At 45.0% G+C, this 21,964-nt stretch overlaps 1 protein-coding gene across 4 annotated transcripts in view; it reads left to right on the top strand.

Moving 5' to 3' along the window:
* The window catches only part of RBFOX2 (RNA binding protein, fox-1 homolog (C. elegans) 2), a 53,380-nt gene extending 32,226 nt beyond the window's left edge, over positions 1-21,154 (top strand). Inside the window, exons 5-12 of one of the 4 annotated variants that reach the window (XM_008948578.1) lie at positions 1,779-1,839; positions 4,211-4,264; positions 4,395-4,487; positions 5,611-5,743; positions 11,101-11,140; positions 18,629-18,717; positions 19,687-19,759; positions 20,900-21,154. In XM_008948578.1, coding sequence (XP_008946826.1) covers positions 1,779-1,839; positions 4,211-4,264; positions 4,395-4,487; positions 5,611-5,743; positions 11,101-11,140; positions 18,629-18,717; positions 19,687-19,759; positions 20,900-20,944 — 588 coding nt within the window. In that variant the 3' untranslated portion in view covers positions 20,945-21,154. Of the gene's footprint in view, positions 1-1,778; positions 1,840-4,210; positions 4,265-4,394; positions 4,488-5,610; positions 5,744-11,100; positions 11,141-13,784; positions 13,828-18,628; positions 18,718-19,686; positions 19,760-20,899 lie in introns of all 4 variants that reach the window. The other 3 variants (XM_008948579.1, XM_008948580.1, XM_008948581.1) reach the window with 3 other exon arrangements.
* Positions 21,155-21,964: the final 810 nt, after the last annotated feature.

Genomic DNA, 21,964 nt, shown 5'->3' with positions numbered 1-21,964 from the left:
AAAAAAAAAAAAACGGAATTAAATAAGAAAGAAAAAAAAATCCATCTGCCATCTCACATTAACACTACGAAATGTGATTTGACTTGTTGTCCCCACCCACCTCCTTTCCCCTTCTCCCCCTTTTATTTTCAATGCTGTTGAGTAATGCCGCCTGGACTTTGGATGTACATATCGTTTTGTAGCAGTCTGAGCTGTTTGATTACTGACTTCATGGTGATTTCCCCTTGCACATCTTACTCAGAGTTACTGAACTCCAGTTTGGCTGGTTTTTATTAATGCACCCATTTCCTCTTCTCTCTCCTCTGCCCCTCCTTTCTGCTGCTCTCTCTTTCTGAGACCTGTTTGTAGCTGTTACTGTTTGGTTTCTCTCTTTTTCTTTCTCTCCCCCGTTTATTTCTTTACTTGGTTAAATGCAGCTGTTGGTCTCTTGCTGACTGGTGATTTCTGATCGGTTCTGGCAATTTTTCCTTTAAGTGCTTGTGTTGCACTTTGCTGTAGCAGCTGATTTCAGGCACTCGCTCCATCTTAATGATTGTCTGTGAGACCCTATCTCCTCCCTCCTCCCTCCCCACCCTCTGAATCAATTGTGGTTGTTTTGGTTTGGTTTGTTTGTTTTTTTTTTTTTTTTTTTTTTTCTTTCTTTTATCTGTGTGTGTATAACTGCATGCTCTCAGTCTCATCATTGTTGTTTCCCATTCTTTCTTTTTAAATGTGTAATGTTTCTATTGTTTGGGGGCTGAAACAAGAGAAAAATGTAGCTCCAGACTCCCCACCTTGCCTACGCTCACCATCCATAAGTCTCAAGGGCCTGAGGCAGCTTTTATTTTTACATCTATTTTTATTCTTCACCCTGGCCTCAATTCCCATTTGGTATGGGTTTGGATAAATTATTGATGTTGTATAAAGACTTCACCCTCCTTGCAAGAACTTTGAGGCTGTCTGACACGGGGCTGCTGTAACTTGGCTTCCAAATAGGTCCATCTTTTCTTTATCAGCACCATCTCTGTGGTAACACCCCACTTGCTTGAGCAATCAAACTGCTTGGAACTATGCAGAGCTCTGTAAAGAGGGTGGAGCGTTCAATAAAACCAAAAAAAAAAAAAAAAAACAACACAGGTCTACTGCAATCTATTTCTTCTTTTTGTTCCATGAGATTTGTGACAAGGAAAAAATAATCTGGAAAAAGGTGAAAATTTTGAGGAGGAAATCCGTGAAGACAGACCATCGAAACACTTGGTGGCATTACAGAAATCTCAGGCTTTGGGAGTTCGCATGTAAAGCTGATGGACTCCGGGCTAACTTTTTTTCTACATTAAAATCATGCCTGCCAGGCCCCAGTCCCAGTGGTGAGCTTGAGAAAGAAGTCAGCTTGTGCATCACCTGCCTCAGATCCCCTGCCCTGGGCTGCAAAAGTTATCGCTGCCTCTCGAGCAGAACCTGGACAAAACTTCCAAAGTTTTGCCCTTTTGATCCACGAGCTGAAAATAAGCATATGCCAAGGGCTGACAGGGTGGTGGAGAATCTGCACTTTACTCTTGTTGGCCTTTTATTTAATGCATAATTTTGAAGTGCCACAATTTGGCTGTAACTTTTATAATTAAACGGCAACTGTTAAAAGTAATTTAAAGATTGCATTCTTGTAAAATTAGTTGTTTAATTTTTTTTTTTGCTCAGAGAAGTATAGTGTGGATGTGTGTGTTATCTGAGAGTTTTCCACCATTTTCCCTAACATACTGTGCTTCCTTCCCTTTCCTCCCCCTCCCCTTTCTTACTTTCAGGTTAACAATGCCACTGCACGAGTGATGACCAATAAGAAGATGGTCACACCTTACGCAAATGGTAAGAGAGACTGTTTGTACTAATGATGAGCTGAAAGGTTTGAAGAAAGACAAAAGGGAAAAGTCATCACCTCTCTTCAGGACAAAAAAAAAAATCTAAAAGAAACCAACAAAACCCCACAAGACCTAATTATTCTTTAGTATAACCCCTAAGCTTTTATGGAGAAATTCCATTTTAGAGATGGAGAGGTAGGGTCAGAGAAAAGTAGAGACATCCCCAACGTGGCCAAGCTGGGTAAAGAAGCCAAGGGCTGATGGGTTGCCTTGCACTACTGCAAGCTGATGCTGTACAGTGGGATGTGCAGTACTCCTGAATCTCATAAATACCTAAATATGAATGTAGAAGAATAACTTAAGATACATGATTGGATATATCTCGGTTTAGGTTCTAACTGTAAAAGTACAGCTGTCCCCAAGCAGCAGCCAGGAAAACAGAGGCATTATGCCGCTTGTGTGCTCTCTTTTTATTTCAGGCTGTGCCTGTGTTTGGTCATTTTCCAGTGAATCTCAACAGAGAAAGATGAAGTTGTTTGGGTAATGAAGAACCCTGTTTCATTGGGATGACTTGGTGGTTCTGTCTGTGCAGTAGTTTTATTGCACAGGCATATATAGCATAAAAAGTTCTTCTCCCAACAGAACTGAGTGCTGCTTTGATAGAGATTTTGAATCTGAGCCTTTGTCCTGAAACAGGCAGAAAAGTTCTTTTTAATCTGAAAGTGTTCCCAAACAGCTTCAGGAAGGCAGGGAGCTGCATATAGGTAGCTGCTAGCGTGAGAATCCATTTTGATTGCAACATAAGTCTCAGAAGTCAGAAGATACAAATCTTACTTGTGGCTCTCCTACTGACTTGTTGCATGGCTCTTGGCAAATAAATCTTATCTTGGTTACAGAACTGGTGAAGCAGGGCTAGGCAGGAAGGCTGGGATTCTGAGTCTCACTATCTGAGATGAACCAGGAGATTTTGTAGCAAAAGCAATGCAGCCATGTTGTATCATCCTGAAAACAAGGGCAGAAAACATGTATGACTGTTTGGTAACAAAACTTGTCTTACTTCTGAAATCCTGGTAACAGGCAGGAATATTTTCCTTTCATAGCCAGCGATTTAAAGCCGGCTTTAAAGCTACACAAAAGTATTGACTATTAGGCTGGGCTTAAGGCATACTGACGAGTGGTTTGAGGATTAATCACAGTCTTCTCGTTGCCACCACACACTTGAGTATTTTGCCATCAAGGTGAGCAGCACAGCAGCAACAGCACGCCCAGTCTTGTGGAGGGGGCAAGCATTGCATCTCTTGTTGATATAAGATACCTGCCAGCAGGTGAAAGAGTGGTGTTGATGGGCTGCAGTTCACAAAGTTGTTCCTATGGTTTCCAGGTTGGTGAGAGGTGTTAAAGTCTAGTAGTGTCAGGTCTCCCAAGACAGAGGAAGGATAAAGATTTATTTAAATAAAAATACATGTGTGATTGCTAGCTAGACAGCTGAGATCTTTCCTGAACGGAATGCTTCGTGGAAGCCAGCCCAGATCATGTCATTAGCACCATAACCCTTCTTTCTCCAGATAGAAAGGTGGGGAGGAGGACAGGTAGGTTTCTAGATCTGCCTGGAAATGTGTTCCTCATATGACGGTGATGACTTCTTTAAGCACTATTCTCCTGTAGGTTTTATGTTGTTGATTTGCAGTTCTTGCTAATTATTCAGATGATGTTAAAATCAATTCTCTGGGAAAGCTTTTGCCTGAAAATCAGCATAAAGACAGGAAATAATAGAAATAGAAGACTAAAATAACAGAGAGGAGAAAATGCGAGATGAATAGACTGAATTGCTTTTCTGCACCAGAGTCGTGTAATTCAGTGAGGAAATCCAGACACTGTTGCTTTTTAGCAGATCTCTAGCAAGTAAGACGGAAGGGTGTTTTGAGAATTGAAGGCTCTAAATTGACTCGCCCTGGATGGCAGTCTGGGCCGGTGGCTTTAGCGAGGTTTAGGACCTGCAGCGTTCCCGGTGAAGGCAGGGAGCAGCTGGAGGAGCTGGCAGCAAGGTTCCTGCAGGGAACACAGGGTCGCAAGGTGCTGGTGGCAAATCTGCATAGCAGGTAGTTGGCATTCCCTCAGCAGGCTCCTCTGCCATGCTGCGAGTCAGCTGATGTTTTGCTCTTCCCTCCAGCACAGCGACCTGTGCCTAGAACTTGACATTAGAAAAAGGCAGTTGGCCTCCATCTACACCAAGGGGGATTGAGGCAAAGCAAAAAAAAATGGAAAGAGCTGTGCATGTGAAGCTGGGGCGCATGCAAGGGACCATTTCCCCTACCCACGCTGCCCACTCCTTCTCTTGGTGTAGATTTTGGCATTCACTGCAGTCTTTGTTGTTTCAGGTTGGAAGTTGAGTCCTGTGGTTGGAGCGGTGTACGGCCCTGAGTTATATGCAGGTAGAGCTTATGTAGACACTTCCACTTCTGCCGTTTAACTGCAGTGGTGTTTGTTTATGTTCTCAATCTGCTGATTCTTTATAACCTTTTTTACTTTTTTTTGTTTTTATTCTTTTTAAAATGAAATTAGCGTCCAGCTTTCAAGCAGATGTCTCGCTGGGCAATGACGCCGCAGTGCCCCTGTCAGGAAGGGGGGGTATTAACACTTACATTCCTTTAATCAGTAAGTAGCCCCCATTGGCCCCTGTAATGTTACTGTGCTTGAGTGAACGATGACCTGTTCTACCCTTCATCTCTCCAGTCTGTATAATATATACTTGAAAGGATGGGTCTGGCTGGGAATGAGTTTACCTTGACCCAAACTATACTGTGCAGTCACTGTAACTTGTTCATCTGCAGTGTATTTCTGTACTGGTGGCTGGGTCTCTCTGAGTGACGAGGAGGCTGCAGAACAGAGGGAGGGTATGTGTGAGGAATAGGCAATTCCCTTGCCCCTCTCCCGCTTTGGAAATCCAAGCAACCAAACGGACAAATCCCTAAAGTACATATTATACAAGCTGCTAAAGCGCGAGTCTGCAGGGCCCCTAGTGGCATGCACCTGGCTGCACGTCGGGTTGGGTTTGTGCTCTGGGACTCCTTCCCTCTGGCATCTCTGCATTCCCTGTTTGCAGATGCCTCTGAGGTTTTACATTGTTTCACCACGAGCCAGTTTACTCCAGTGTTAAGTGCAATCAAACAGGTCCCACTATACCTAGAGCCAGTTATTGGTCAGGTTTGTTCAGTGAAGGTGGGCTCTCAGTAAACTGGCACTTAATGGGAAATTTCTGCTGCTGTTATATGGGATATCTTGTCTTGCAGGCTTTTAAAAGAACATACAGAGGATTGGGTGGCAAAGAGTGGGAGGGGAAAGGAGGGAAGAGACTGATGTAAGTTGGTTGACTTTAAGGGTCTCTTGACAAATTATTTTAAAGAGCCTCTGCAGTTTTGGAAGAGCCGCCTGCTGTATTGATAGTAACTCTCTGCGCTTCTCAGACTCTAACTAGACTGCATGGCGGTGTCAAAAGGCGGGGGGATTTGTACCCTGTTTGTGGTGGGCGAGGCATGCTGAAGCATTAACCTCTTGCATGCCAAACCTCTCTGCAACCCCTCTTCCCCCAAAGGCCACGGTGTAGCAGGAAGTATGTATGGGATGCTTGCTGGGTTATAAGCATGCCCCTCTGCAGGACTGATGCAAAATGTCCCACCGCCGTGGAGCTATGGTGTCACTTTGTTTGAAGCGGACAGTTGGTTGTTCTCCGGGCAGGAGTTTGGATCCTTTTCACCTTCCACGTTGTCTGTCTTTACAGTTCCAGGCTTCCCTTATCCAACCGCAGCCACCACAGCAGCCGCGTTTCGGGGAGCCCATCTGAGGGGCCGAGGAAGGACAGTGTATGGGGCAGTCCGAGCGGTACCTCCCACAGCCATCCCTGCCTACCCAGGGTAAGCACTGGTCATGAGAGCAGAGTGCTCTGCACAACCGTGTCAAACAGCTAATCAGTTAACCAAAAGATAACTAAAATTGTCTGGATGGTGAGAGTCAGGGTATTGCTAGTGCCAGAGCATTCTGCACACAGTGGCATCCAGTGGGGGCAAAGCTAAATTTTTGCCTGTTAAGTTCTTGACTGAAACTGTTTTCAGAACTTGCAGCAGCTTAAAGCGCTGATGGATTCCTTCTCATAATTTCTCAATTGCTTTATGTCATCCATTGACCCGATATGTTACAGTGCTGCTGAGAAGGATACAAAGAAAGAAGGTCTAAAATTCCTGAAAAGGTTCTGCTCTTTGCACTCCATTTGAGTTTTCATATCCAGGAATGAAGAATATTATCCATTACCTTCATGCCTCACCATCTGACAGTAGGACACAGAAGAGCCAGTTACCCACAATGGATTTGCTTTCTTTGTTGGAGACGGTTTAAAAAGGTTTAAGACAAAGATTAATCAAGTCCATTAACTTAAAGCTGGGAGTGTTAGGGATACAGGGAGAAGTGCAGCATTCTTTTAACTGTTGTATGAAGCAGTAGTGAATGCGTGGCCTTAGCATTCTTTGCTCTTGACTTTTCACTAGTAATGCAGTGGAATAGATGGTGTTACAAGAGGAATATATTCTGCTGCTTAAAAGTATAGAGAACTAGGTTTTGTGAGTTTGGTTTGGGCTTTTGTTTAAGCGCAATGGAATGACAGATACATCAGCAAATCCCTTCCAGAGTGTCTTTTTTTGTTTCTGATTTTGAGGATGCTTTGTTCATATTGCCTGTCTCTGGAATTTTACTTGCCGTATTTCCCAGGCAATGTTTTAGGCAAGAATGAGAGTAAGAATTACTCCTCCAACACAGGGAAGTGGGCTGACCCTTTTTTCCTTTATATTAGCCCCAAAAGGGAAGAAAAGAAATGATGAAACTTTTATTAAAAAGGGAGGACGTGGAAGCCAGAAACAACGGTGCAAGGAGCTGGCCTGATAGATGGTGGATAAGCTTGCAGTACCTTCTTGTAGCAGACTAAGTGGTGAGAGCTGCTGTGGCCCTTTCCTTTTAGAGTCCAGTCTGATATTTAAAGTAGAGCTCAAAGAAGCAAGCTGCAGTGGTCATGTATCTGTCTAGCTTTGCTCTCTGGCACATCTGTCAATGTTTGTATTTAATTCACCTGAAGACTTTAAATGAAACCTCTTGTCTGGACACACTGGCCTTCCAAACAGAGGGTTTCTTCTGGGTTTTCAGATCCGCCTCTTTTTACCACCACTTCTAGTTCATCTTCTGTAGCCTCTAACCATAGCCTCTAACTTGCAACTTGTCTGTCTGTTGCTCTGAGAATGACCCAGTCCAGTTTTATTAGGAAGTGTTTCACAGTGAGACAGAGGGGCAAAGCTGAGCTAAGTGCTGCTCTCTAGCAGGGTATTAAATACTTGCCCCAGGGACAGGGGGATCTGCTCTTCATCCCTGGCAGTAGCAGTTGGAGTGGTGCACTGGGAGTGGCTCTAGGCTTGTCTTTGATATAAATCCAGCCTGAGTCCTGTATAAAAGGTTTATTTCCATTTGGAATATGAACCAGGCTCCAGTGATAACCCCTTCCAATTATTGTCTCATGATTGTGTGTTTACATTAAGTTTAACCCTGCTGACTGATTTTGTGTCTTCATGGGCACCATAGTGTCCAGTAAACATTTGCAGGGCAGGAGTAAGCAAGGCAGCTTCACAAATGGCCCAGAACTGTCCCTGGTCCCAAGCACTGGGTTGTAATTCACTATATCTGGTGATTATTGTCATCAGAGTCTCAATCTCTATGAGATATTTTGAGGCAATTTCATTCCTCATGGAATAATAAAGAATGTACTACTCAGTTCCATGTTGCTGTAGCCTGGAGAGCCTGTAGGACAGTCACTGCCCCATGTGGGCTCTGTTGACCTCCATGCAGTCAGGGATGGGCACACATTCCTGACACCTTACCCTGCATCAGTTGCTTTCTTCCCCTCCAGTGGAAAGATGACACTGTAAGATCAGTCAGCAACACACAAGTGATCCAAGACACAGTGAGTAGTGTGGAAGGAAACAGGGAAGTTAGCTGTAGGTTAACTCAAACCTGGTTCAAGGAATTGGTTTTCACAGACCTTGTGGTAGTTCAGCTTTAAGTCACAAAAGTTAGTGATCTCACTGCATTTGAGAGCTTAGCAGAATGTACCTTAATGAAAGCTTGTTGGAATTGCCATACTGGGTCAGACTTGAGGGCCATTCAGGTTAGAGTAAGTTCTGACAGTGTCTAGTGCTAGATACTCCAGAGGAATGTGAAAAAAATTGTATCTTTCTTAAGAGTTTTAACATTTATTTCAAGAACTCAAGCCACAATTTACTAATGCATATGTGGAACGTAGCTACTTGCATATGGACATGGACATTTATCCAGGAAAGGCTGTTCATACCTTAGAAAACAATTGCTCAGACCATTAGAGAGGCTGTTGGGTAGTCACCTGAGCCTGACCTCAGAATACAAATGCAACCTTCAATTTATAACTGAGGCAGCGTTCAGTAGCAGTAAGGAGACATTCTAACCTTTGATATATTGCATCACTAAAACCTGTACTGCAATATTGCCCTGATTTGTAGCAGCCATGCTTTCTAAACAACAATGCTCACAAATTACACTTCAGACCAAAACCTGTAAGAATAAAGTCAGTCTGAAAAACACTTGTCTACTCCAAAACTCTCAAAACTAAATAACCTTGATCAATTTTATTTCTCAAACTCTAGGTTAGGCATTGACTTGTTCCTGGTTGTTAAGTTCCTATAAAGAGCGTAGGCTTGCCATAGTAAAGAAAATTTAGTCTAGAAGTGTAAATATATGGAGGATTCACTGACTCAAAGGCAAAAGCAGGTAGGAGTCAGACTAGATATAAGGCAGGAGGGAGTGCTGGGGCTTTGCAGGGTTTTTTTGGTTCCTTTTACAATGCATTCAACTGTTGGCACACCTAAATGATAGGATGGCTGCTTTACAAAACCAGCATACTTAATTTTCTCGTGGACATGTTTTAGCTCAGTTAGTGGGCCTTTTGCATATGCCACTGAGATTTGCTGGGCTGCTTCATGTTTCTGGTCAGTCTGCATCACCAGAGTGGGCTCTGTGGTTCTCAAATGAAGCTTCGAGTTCTCTGTTTTTGTTAGCAACAAGAATCACAAATATGGATATTCTGCCATATAAATAAACCTTGCTAAATTTCAGCCCTGGCAGCTGGGGCCAGTCAAGTCCTAGCTGAAGGAGAGATGGAGGATGCACGTGTGCTTGGGTTTTTGGACCCAGGAGGTCTCTTACCTGCTATTAGTGTTCCTCACAGTTTTCTCTGGAGAGCTGCTGCTAGCAACTCTCGCTGACAGGATCCAAGTTTGGGAATAATGGCCTGATCCAATGTGGTACTGCTTATATTCATCCAGCTGATTGTGTTTGGAATAACTGTTAAAACTGCTAACCTGTTCATAAACCAAGTCACTTCCTCTGTCATGCGTTTGCCTTTCCTGCAGGAGCAGGTGGAGTATCACTGCTAAAACACTCCTGGTCCTAGATAGAGAACCCAGCCATGTAAGTCACTGCCCCAGGAGCCAAATTCTTTGTTATGTGGTTGTAAAAATTTAGTTTCAACAAACATGATCCTATGGCCTGCTTCTCCCTGCTGAAGTGGCTCCCTTCTTCCTCTAACAAGGGTCTCTATCTTCATATCTGCTCCCAGCGCTCTTGGAGACCGTAGTGACTTTGTCCATTGGGAATGGAATGTACTTTTCCTGGGGAAGACAGCAAGACTAAATTACTCAAGCAGTAGCTAACACTACAGCAGATTTTTTTTTTAATTATTATTATTTTTTTGTTTTTTTAATTTTTCTTCTTAGTAATAGCATGCAGAATTCTGGCAAGGGCTGCTGGGCTTCTTGGTGCGTGTGTGCCTTACAATAGGTGGGTGTTTGAGGGTGGCAGGCTCTTGGCAGCATTTCACATTCCATCTGATGAGTCAAAAATGATAACCAAAAGAAAAGCTAGTGTTCCGTACCTTCTTTTTCCTTAGTGCTACTGGTAAGTTGTGCACATCAGATCCATGAACATCACAGATGGTGGGGCTAACACTTTTTAAAGCCTTGAGGGAGTTTGTGTGGGGCTATTGAGAGGACAGAGCAGGAGGAAATTCCTCAGTATGAAGCACACACTGAACTCAAATGGGTGGGGGGCATCCCCTCTCTTCCTTCCTCATCCTTCCCCGACCCCTGTCCCCAGAGTGAGCTGCGTAGTCTCACGCTAGCAAATGCTCTTCTACGAGTGGCTCTTTGGGAAGCCCAGGCTCTGGTTTAGTGGTTTTCCTGCTTGAAGTTCTGAGAGAAAGAGAATTATGGCTCAAAGCAGAAAAAGCACCATCCCATGGAAACCCTTCCAGTTGCTCCTCTCTGCTACAGAGTAGGTGATTACCACCAGGGACTCCCACTGCACCTTTCAATTCTCGGACCTTGGACCATCACCTAACCTTTTTAGCTCATTATCTCTGCTTGTGAAAGCAATGCATTGTGGGTATTTTTGGTTTTTTCTTTTTAATTACATTTCTCTGTGTTTACTTTGATCAGAATTGATTGACTTGTTTTCCTGAGGTGTTGCATCGGTTCTTTAAGATGCTGAATAATAATACTTTGCATGCTTGTGTGATCAGCCAAATCTTATCGCATGTCTAATGTGCAGGGTAAAAGCAGGTGATGTATGGATGTCAGAAACAAAGTCATGTGGCCCTGTGAAGCTCGAAATACATAATCAGACCCAACTCTCTGAAACATGCTTCTGATAGAGGTGACTCCAGCCCCCATGGGATGCCTTCTGAGAGGGCGCTCCTCCATTTCTCAAGCCCACGTCACGAAGCCAATGTTTCCCTGCGTTTTAGGGGGGTCACTAAAACCATTCCAGGAGAATACCCAGAGTGGAGGTTTCTAAACTCCTTGCTTCTCTTCTTCAGGACATCAGATCTTTTTTGAGTCTATTTTTATTGTACAAGATGGTGGTTCCCCTCCCTCTCTCCTTCACATACTGTCTCCCCTCTGCCCCCCCCGCCCTTTGCATGCCATGAAGATGACCTGGAGCCGCCTAGCGTGCGCACACACATTCTCTCGCTGATTCGCTCCTGCCAAAAGCCCTGGTTGTGGATTCATACATCACCTGCCTGTGTACAACGCATGTGCATGCTGCCGTCCTCAATAACCGGAATGTGTTTTTCTGTTCTTTTGTTTTTTTGTTTTGGTTTTTTGTTTTGGTTTTTTGTTTTTGTTTTTGTGTGGATTTTCTGCAGTGTGGTTTACCAGGACGGATTTTACGGTGCTGACCTCTATGTAAGTACACACACCGGAGCCTTCTCGTCCCCAACCCCTGACAAGCCAGCCTTTTTTTTTTTTTTTCTTTTTTTTTTTTTTTTAATTTTTTTTTTTTAATTATTTTCTTTTCTTTTGGTTTGTTGGTTTGGTTTGGTTTTTTAAAATATAATTTACTTTAATTTTCTTCTTCCTTGTGGATATATATATTTATATATTTAGGAATGCAAGCATGCTTCTCTGTCACTGCGCTTGCCCCTGGGTGCAAGACCTAAGCCTTTGGGTTTCCTGATCATTGCCAGGGTCGGTTTACTGGGTGTCCTGTCCCCCACATGCACACTGCTACTAATCAACCTGAGAGATGATTAGCAAATTAAAATTTCTCTCAACACTTCTCTCATTTACATAATTCGGATATAAAAATAACAGGACTGGTTTAGCCTCAGATCTTCCTTTTCCTTCTCTCCCCTCTGCCCTCCCCTTTCTCTCTCCTTTTGGGGCCCTTTCAGGTTTGATTTGTGCAGCCCACGCTAACTGAGCGAGCTGTATGTTTGAAAATGTTCATGTGCCACTGGGATGTGGAGATTGTCCCTTTGGGGAAGACACTGGGACTGATTAAAAATGGAGACCGAGATGCTAGAGTGAAAACTGACATCTCATTTTGCTTGTAGAAATGCTACCTAAATAGGCTAGATTCTCTTGCCTCTGTGGGGAATTGTAAAGTACAAATATGTGGAGATGTTCGGTTAGAAGAGTCAGCAGCCTCCTCCTGTCTGGGAATTAGCTCTGATGCCACGGGAGACTTTGTCCTGTCATTGTCTTTGTCCTACCCAGCCAGTCTGTATTGCAAATCTCCAGGGCATCTGTGTAAATGTAGGCAGGTTGTGGATTGAGGGATTGGCCAGTGAGAAAAGCAGTTTCCTCTCCGATGGAGAGCTGCTGCAGAGCAGCTATGGTATGAACATGCCTTTCAAAGCCAAAATGTTCAGGTCCACTACTGCCATTGCAACTTGTGGCCTGCCTAACTCTAGCAGAGTTCTCTTCCGTGGTGTAGTGGGCAGTTGCTCTCTGGAGCTGGGGAGGTTGTGTGTTGAGGAGCGGCCTGGTTCAGCTGGGATTTCACATCCCTGCTCCTTTGAAGGTGCTTCTCCTGACATTGATAAAGAGGACCCTGGAGCTGGACTCAAAATAATGGGTAGAATTAGCTTTCACATTTTGTTGGCATGTATGGAGGGTGCAGTCTTGTAAAGGCCCTTTTCCCAATGCAGTTACAGCAGTTGGAAGACATGCTCTCTGAGCATAGAGCTATTGGGGGCATTTCTTTATTCTTACATACACTGCCGTGTGCGCCAGTCCTTTAAAAATTGATCTGCTGCCTAGTCAAGTGTTCCTTCATAAAACTGTGTCAAGGACTACAGAGGGTTCTGGGTTTTCCCACCTCAGTCCTCAAACACCAGCTTCACAGATGACTGAGTTTACTACAGCAAGTAAGCCAGCAAATGAGCAGTGCTTAGTGCCTCTTCCCTCAGAGTAGGGAGTAAAAGAGACTGTCGTGTTGAAAGGGATGACTGGCCAGGGCTGCTCCCTATTTCTTTTGAGAAAGCTCCTTCAGAGCTTCCACTGCAGCTGGGGAGGAGAGGTTTATTTAACATGTTTTAAGGACAGAGACTCAAGTAATGCAGAATCCCCTTAACCCCTTGGTGCTGCAGCACAGTAGCATCACCTAACACAAAACCAAGCCCACAAGTCAGGTTAGAACCTGAAGGCTGAGGTGGACTTCTGACGACTTTGCTGTCGGTGGCTCTGGTCTCACTGTCAGAAAGCAGGACAATAGTAGAGGGGACTCATAGAGGTAGATGGTGGCGCTTTTCCCTGTGTTACTCCTGCCCACAGTCCTCTGGTGGAGCTCAGGAAAAAGTTATTACAACCCAAACGTGAAGTTATCCTTGCGAGCAATGTGCTTGGCACAGGTGGAGTGATGTCAGTGTCCCTGTGCCCCACCAATTTGTTGTGCTTTTCACTGCAGTGCCTCCATCCCTCTGGGTGCTGTAAAGGGCTTGTCCAGGTTGCGGGAGGGGTGGCAGAGGGTACCTGAGTTAGTGCTGGGGGTGAGTTAAACTGAGGTTCCCTTAGGTCTTTGGAGTCTATCGCGTTGTGTCAAGAAGGGTGGAGGAGCTGAGCTAGCAGGCAGTGCTTAGTGGTAGGCGAGGTGAAGGGGAAGAGTCCCAAGTCTGGGCTGCTTTTTCTGCATACGTGTTATGCACCGATTTCTCATTTTCCTCCTCCTCCTCTTCCTCACTCCTTTTTTCTTTCCTGGGGCAACCATCCTGCTAGCCATTTCTTCTGTGAAGGCGGCATTCCATCTCTTGTTGGATGCATCCCACTCTGGCAAGACACCTGAATTGATAAAACCACCTGCCCCAGGACGCAGAGGGCTTCATTTTGGATCATAAGAAAGGTTAACTTTCTTCTACGATGGGATCAATCTGGGCGGCGGGGGGGAAACCCAAACAAACCCACCAGTGAAGACCACTCCTGCCTGTGAAAAGCGTGCTTGCATCCACTGGAAAGAAAAGGCTGGTGAGCCCCGCCGCGGGCTGTTTGTATGATTGTTTCTTTCCACAGCTGTGTTTTTTTGAACTGCTCTTCCTGTGTTCTGTTATAGAATAGTCTTACAGGAACCAATCATTAGCGCTAAAATACCTCAGGTAGGAGTGCCAGTGTGACCTGCCAACCAATCAGATTGTGGATTGCAGTGGAAAAAACTGAATTATACTAACCATTCCAGCACCACATTAGAGATGGGAACAGAGGCTTTTTTAGGGCAGCGCAGACTCCCATGTGATCCAAGCCCCCGCTGTAGCAGGGCGGCCTGTGTCCAGATTTCACACCGAGTGGCATTTCATTTAAAAAAAAAATGATGTCAAATCAACGGAAGGGTTAATAAGATCATGCTTGTCCCATTACCATGTAGAAGCACCTGCTGCAATGGACATCATTGTCCTGTCACCTCTTTTAATTCATTCATGCTCATTCCTGGTGCACATATGCCACCCTTCTAATACAGAAATACTGGAAACAGTTCTAGCCCTTTCTGCTTCTTAACTTCTGTTGTAGGGCAGTTTGGGGGTGGAGAAGGCAAGTTTGAGATAGGGCAAAGAAAAGGCTCGCTGCCTAAAGCTGGCAGGTGGTCGAGTGTATCTGACTGGTACCACGAGTTACACATTTCTCCAGGGCTGTGGGAACACCTGTGTCTCAGCAGCATAAAGGCTCTCTGGAGTAAAGAGGGCCAGCAACACAGTCTGTGTGCCCATCTAAGGCAGGAAGGGGAAAAAGAAAAAAGGAAGGCTTATATCATAGGATACACTGGCATAGTAAGATGTAGTTTAGGATTTCCTCATATTCTCGTTGGATTGATCACCTAATATGGACCTGAAGAGTGAAGAGAAGATGGACTTATTTTGAGCTGAACTGTATAGTCTTAAAGCACTCATTTATCTCCATTAACGTGCTCAGTAACTGGAAGGCTGCTTTAGTTGGGATTGCAGCTTCCTGTATATGTTGTTCTGCAATGTTTGTGTTATTTCAGAGAATATACGACAATATTGAAAAAATCATCTAATGTTAAAGGAGGAATTAAAAAGATTCTTGCATTCTTGATGAGCCAAGGATGATAACATCACTGAAGAGTCATTTTAAATTTGAGCTTTTGTGAATACCTGGGCGAATATGGTTGACAGTTGAGATTTATAGGCTCAAGTGCTACATATTCACATGGGGAAAAAGGGGTTTAGCACAGCTCCAGCAACACTGGCAGAATATTCAGAGAAAGAGAACTTGATTTAAGATAGGCAGCATTTATGGTTGTGTTCATCTCTCTCACATGCTCCCCAGACAATCCAAAACACTGTACTGGAAAGGAGCAATCTCGATTTAGACAGTCCTTTGGTTGCTACTTACTGCCTGGTAAAAATGCATAAACCTTTTCCTTAGTTTCCCCCTTTCCTTGTCATGGCAGTGTTTAAATTGTCCCTTTGACAGAAACATCTCTGACTTAATATCTCTGCAAGAAGCTCAGCCACACTTATTCCTTTTGAGATGAGGCTCAAGATTTTAAAACCAGAACTTAGATAGGTAAACCTATCCCTGTGGAATCACCTCACTTAAACAGGTGGAGTTCTCATGACTGTCCTGGGTTTCAGGGAATATGCCACTCACTGGTGTCTTCTATTGCACTTTGGCTGTGTCACTCTGGGAGCATGGTGCAGCTACAAGGGCCTTTTTAATTTTTTAATTATTTCTTTTATTGGGAAACATGATTTATTCATCTTTGTTGAAGATGCTCTAATCTGTTATAGTTCATATGTAGTAGAGTACCCAAGGCGAGTGGCATCACAAGTCACAGGGGTGGTAGGACCGTATAGCTGCGGTTATGGATGAGCTCTGCCTCCCAGGCAAAGCTGTGTGTGAACAGGAATAGCAGGAGGAAAGAGCTGGTGCATTGGACAAGCTGAGCAGGGCTTTAGATGCATTGATGGAATTAGAGGTGGAGCCTGTGTTATGGAGAACAGGAGCATCAGCTGGGTAAGGCAACCTGCAGCATCTCCTTTGCTCAGGACTGGTCCCAGAGCTTGGTGAAAGCATTTATGAAGTAACAAGTAACAGTCACAACCTTCCTCCTCTTTCACCCTGTTTTGGTATAGTTGGACCTGCTGGTCATGCTAAATGCATTCCCGTGTCAGAAATCCCCCAGCTGTCCACACTCATTGCTCCTATGACAGGAACGTACCATGGCCATTATAATCCCCATTTTTGGTTTTATTTTGAAGTACACACAAGTGGAATTTTCGGACCGCTTTGACCCGAGGGGGTCTGCCTGTGCGTGTGTACCTCTATCCTGTGACTTTCTCTTTTTCTTTTTGTTTTTTTAAATTAACAGTAGCTTCAATTTTGCATCAGTGCATGGTTAAAAAGCAATACACATGTCAGCTATTTCTTAACTTCATTTCTCCAATGAATTATTTCTCCTGTTTTTTTTTGTTTTGTTTTGTTTGTTGTGCAGTTGACTGAAGAAATGTTAACATCCCGCTCTAAATCTCTCAGTGGAGTCTCTGTTCCCTTCTCTGATATAACAGATGGGTTATTGCTTGTTATAATTATTAACATTGTGGTGTGGGACAGGGCTAGGGTGGGAGCCATTTCGGGGGGCGAGGGCGGGAGGCTGCGGGAGTCGTTGAGGTTGGAATGTTAACTCCAGTGGTGACTGACTGTTTCCGTAATAGCAGGTTGTTGTGGCTGCACGCTCTAGTACTTGAGGCTGTGTACTTCACTGAGCTTGTGGTAGAGCCTAGGGCGAACTGCTGTCCCAAGAGAATGCTGGGATGGATAGAACTAGCCAATATGAGTCTGAACGTGGTGACTTTGCTGGTTGTTCTAGCTCCAGATGTCAGCATGCTTAGTTTTTAATTTTGATTAATAAATGTTACGCCATTCCCCCTCCCACACCTGATTCCAACCCTTCTTTTCTTTTCTTCTTCTTATTTATTTTTTTCGTTTTGTTTTGGTTTTGTTTCGTTTTCCTTTACAAGAGACATGAGTTAAAAGAGAATTACATGATAACCCTTTTTGGTCTCAAACTGCATCTTGCTGTCATGTTCAGAGTGCGTGCCAGGCACATTTGAAACGGCTTCTGATCTGAAATGTGGCTGGCAAGCATGGGGCAGAGTGGGAATCTGGGTGAGCACTGAAGCCAGCTGCCCTGCAGAGGGGTAGCACCAGGCAAAAGTGCCTGGTACGCCATGCCCAAGTGACAGACCCCATCAAGAGGTCAGGAAGCTCCGAAACTTATGGAGATAACACAGTGACATTGGTATGCATTTTCATCTCAATTTGGTGAGCTCGATGAAGGTTTGAGTTGGATTAAGGCTGCACCTCATTCCTCTTATCTCCATCATGTTTTGGAGGTGGGAGTAATGGTGGTGCAAAGATATGGTACCAAAACCAAGCTAAACCTTCCCAAACCATCAATCCAAAATGCAGCTGGATGAGATTAAAAGGTCTGAACTGTAACATGACATGTCTTTCAGGCAATGTGATGATGTTTCAGGAGGCTGCAAGTCCCTCTCCTCCAGGGTAGGAAAGAGTCCCCAGGCATGGTTTAGACAGCACATTAGCCACTAGCCTTCATGGGGCTAATACAGACCCCACAAAAGCAACCAAAATCAATTTAAAATCATTACTTCTAATTTAAGAGGGCTACTTCCCTCAAAACTGAGCACTGCTGAGCAAACGCAGTCGTGTAGTAGAGCTGATCTTCTACTCTTAGTTACACGCATGCAGAAGATCTGTACAGAGGAATTGGTAGAGGTTATGTTGGGCTGTTTCTGGAGGTGAAGAGCATAAGTCTGCCTTCTGGTCCTTCAAACTCTGAAATGTCGATTGGAAGGAAAAAAAAAATAAAGCAGCCAGAAGCAATCTGGAATTTTCTGATGTTATTTATGGCTCATTGTGTTTCTAGCAAATCAAAGGCATGGTTCATTTACCTTCCCCCCCTGCACCACCCCCCCGCAGCTAACAACAACGTGTTCAGAAGTGAACAGTAAAGAAAGCTCTAACCTGGGCTTCAGAGCCCTCCTTGCTGCCTGCCATGCAGACTTTGCCAGGGGCAGGCTTGCAGGTCCTCCTCTGGGTCAGCAGTCACCTTCTGCCAACCCAGCTGTAAGTACATTTTTAGTAACTACCTTTCATCAGGATAAGCATTTTAAAGACCTTTACTACAGGCGTGTATCATGGGCAGAAATGCAGCAGCAATAGAGACTCTCCTGGCATAACTTGCCCCAGCCTGTTCCCTTCTTACGTGGAGGGAGGGGAGAATGGTCTGGGTGGTATCAGTGTCAGTTTGCTTGTTGCCAGCCCTGAGACCACCAGGGACTGTCTTCTCTCACTATCTTTTCCTGATTGCCTTTTGGCTTCTCTGGCTGTTGATACTTTTACACATCTGGACCAAAAGAAATTCTAACCTTTTGGGTTTCCCAGGCTTAAAAAAAGAGAGAGAGTGGGGAAAAGCAGGAATTTCTCTGATGGTCTCCTTTCTAAAATACTTCACAGAAAGCACCCACCTCTGATTTCCCCAGCGTAAGAAGAAGAGGACATAAAAACGATATTGCATGCAAAATTTCGGCTCTGTTCTGGTTTTTAGTTCCTCCATGCCACATTTAATTTCCTGCAGGGATAACAACCATGCTCAGGCTTGCTTTAGTTTATTTCTTCTGCTAAACAGGGTAATGGAAGTGTCTCCCTGGTCCTTCTGAGGAAAGGAATATAGATGAGTTATGGGCGATGCTTGCGATAGACGTGACATGGGAGCTGATGCAGTTTGAAACACTTCCTCTCCTTGTGATGTGTGTGACTTTTTTTGTTTTGTTTTGTTTTGTTTTTTAATTTTCTTTTTTTGATGCTCTGGCGTGGGTGGACAGGTATCTGTAAAGTCAGTTCTCTTCTTTCCTGCAGGGTGGATACGCAGCCTACAGATATGCACAGCCTGCTACTGCAACAGCAGCCACAGCCGCTGCAGCCGCTGCAGCAGCTTACAGCGATGGGTATGTAAGGGGGAGGTGTCCACGGGGGCTAGCTTGCTGTGCTCAGGGACTCAAGGAGCATTGATCCATCACAGTACTTCTTTTTTCCCCCCCATTTTCTGTTGTCTTACTCACACACATGCATGCACAGCCCAACGTGAAGGACTTGAGTGCACAGTTTGTCTCGCTGCTGCTCCCGGGCAGTGCTGCCCTGCGGTGTGTGTGAGCTGGCACAAATCCTGGCCTCTTCCCTGTCCTTGTGATTCTCTGCACAAAGGAGGCAGTGTGGTTATGGCCTTGGAGTCTAGAGACCTGCCTTGCCTGGCCAGCTGCTTGCTCTGTGACTCTGGGCAGGCAGTTTAATCACTGGGTGTGTTTCTCTCCCCATCCATAAAGTAAAAATGACTCTGCTCATGCAGTACTCTAGGATGCCTTAACCTGCAGCTCTGTGTGGATACAAAAGATGATCATCATCAGAGTGCTTGCTTTAAGATTTTTCTATCTCCTGTGCAGTGAGGCCACGTTTTAATCCTAGCGCATGTGACACCATTAAACTTTTTATACTCCCTTCTCATTCTGGAGAATGCCTCCCTGCTTCCCATTTAGCAGCTGTCACCGTGCCAGTACCACTAGCACCAGCAGTCATTCTGCTCCCAAACTGCATCACGCGAGGTAAGGGCTACACTAGCTGTCACTCCAGAACTGCTGACCTCTTTCCTGCAGGTCATGCTGATGGCTTCTGCCACGTTCCTCCTTGCAGGCCGTTCCCTCACCCATCTCATACGATGCATGGCAGCAGGCCCACAGGATCTCCTCAGAGAGGGGCTGCCTGCATGCATGTGTGTGCGTGTGTGCATGTGTGCAGACATGTGTAGAAGGGCATGCTGCTTCTTCCATCGCCTGTGGTCAGACAGCTGTTTCTCTGCCCCTCTGAAGTGACTTTTTTTTTATCTCTTTCTCTTTTTTTATATCTTTTCTCCCTCTCTTCAGTTATGGCAGGGTGTACACAGCAGATCCTTACCACGCCCTTGCCCCTGCCGCTAGCTACGGAGTTGGCGCTGTGGTAAGTGGGATATTCTTTCTTTCTGAGTGCTGTTTCTCATTGCCAGCGTGGGGAACTGCTGTTCACTGGGTGCCAAGTAGTGAAACATCACCCAGGAACACTTTTCTGTTGAGGCAAGGGGTCCTTAGCTGCAGTGCTGCATTCCCACTTGTGCGTTGGTATGTTTGTGTGTGCGCTAGGAAAGGAGCCAGGTTGTAGGAGACCAGCTATTAATTGGTGTTGCACATCACCTAGTACAAAGGAGATGGTAGGAGAATGACCAGAAATGCCAGGAGCCAGAAGGTTGTTGGTGAATCAGTAGAACTGTATCGAGCTCCTGTGCAGAGCAGAAATCAGCAATAGCTAGAGGCACAAGACTCCCTTTCATGCCATTTTAGTGAAGTCTAAAGGGCTGTGTTGCATGTTGAGAAATTAGTTCTAGGAAGCAAGGGAATAAGTTGTTCCCGTGACATCTTGCAGCAAAGCTGCTCCAGTTGGTTCCCTCTTCCATGCATGGAAGGGTGCAGTGTCCTGCCTGCCAGGCAGTAGTTATGCAAGGGCAGGAGTGAGGTAAGCTGGCATCGGAGGGGAGTGGAGCAGCTTGCTGAAAACACATGCTTGCCCATCTGCTAGCCAGCACAGTATCTGTGCTGCTGCAAAGGCTGGAATACAAATGTGTTCAGAGAAAAAGACACCTAAATATAGGTACCTGCAGTATAGCACCTCCATGTGAGCCTCAGCTCTTCAGGGTCGATGAAGGAAAAGCAGGTGCTTTGAGGATAGTGGGTCACTGTGTCTGGTTTAGACCTTTACCTTAAGGTGAGGTGAAGAGCATCCTAGAAATCCTGGTCTCTGCTATCTGTAAAGACAGCTGAGGCAACTGGTTCAGAGATGAGGACTCATAAGTCCCCTCTCTGATACTGAACTCCCTCAGCTGAGACTTGACAAACTTCACCTCCAGCTGGCTGGCCATGAGCATGTCCTCCTGAGCCATGTCTGGCTTTGCAGGCAGGGTTCTCCTTTCTTGCTTCTTAGAGGTGCTGACGGTGGTGGGTCAGTGCCAGGGTGTGTCCGTTAGTCCTGAGAGCAATCGGGTGCCACCCTGAGTATTTCTTCACAGTTCTTCTCCTAATCACCTCTTCTCTCATTTGATTTCTACAGGCGAGTTTATACCGAGGTGGCTACAGCCGATTTGCCCCCTACTGAAGTGACGTGAGCCCCCTGCAAGTGGGACAGCCCCCCCAGTTCATGAGGCCTGGCTATTGCAATATTTACTAGTAGAGGAACTCTATAGCAAGACGAGGAGGAAAAACAAAAAGAAAAAAACAAAAGAGAAAATACTTTTTTATACCTCACTATGTTCTTTGAATATGTATTTTTTTTCCTTTAAATTTCTGCCTTTAATTCTTTTGTTCCAAAGATTGTGCTTTTTTTTTTTTTTTGGGTTTTTTTTTGGTTTTTTTTTTGTTTTTTCCGTTTTTGGTTTTTTTTTTAACTGTGGTAAAATATAATGCATTTCCGTGTCTGTATGTTGGTGCATAGCTTATCCTACCAATCACGGAAAAGGCAATTAGTGATAAGGAGAGCAACTGATACCATGCAATTAATCAGGAACACGCAGACAGAGTTACTTCCCTGGGTCTGGTGCTTGGTGCCTGTGAGACAGGAGGACGTGAGGGAGAAGTCTCTACCTGCCGTGTTTCTGCTCTGCAGAAGGAAGTGCTCTTTGGCTGTGGCTGGGACCTAAATGCTGGTGGGAAATAGTCCTACACGTTTGGAGACGGGGGAAATGCAGAGACTTTCCTCGGATTTCATCACCATCTGACGCGCACAGGTTTGGGACGGTTTCAGCAGTGTCAGGATTTTAGACTTTGCAAGAGAAGATCTCCTCAACCTGCCCAAAGACTTTGGCTGTCGTCTGCTGTACAGGGGACAAGACTTTGAAAGGATTTTTTTGAGGAGGATGATTTTCCCCACACATACACACAACTTATTCTAGCTGATCGGTGTCTGTTCCTGGTTGCCGTAATTATCTTAGTTTTCCTTCCTCCTTTTCAAGATCTTTGTCCCTTGCTGTCCATTTCCTCCCGTTATCTCCTCGAGGAGTGGCAGATGCGATGCAGCATCACACAGAGTACCTCTGTTGTGGACAGCAAGTGGTTAAACTTGCAGAGGTGAAGAGCATGCAGCCTTGCAGAGGAAGAAAGCTAGCAGAAGAACTGTGGT

This window comes from Merops nubicus, unplaced genomic scaffold (assembly GCF_000691845.1).
Source record: "Merops nubicus isolate BGI_N331 unplaced genomic scaffold, ASM69184v1 scaffold9041, whole genome shotgun sequence".
NCBI classification, from domain to species: Eukaryota; Metazoa; Chordata; class Aves; order Coraciiformes; family Meropidae; genus Merops; species Merops nubicus.
The sequence above is the reverse complement of the archived record's forward strand: the minus strand, read 5'-3'. Positions and strand labels throughout refer to the sequence as shown.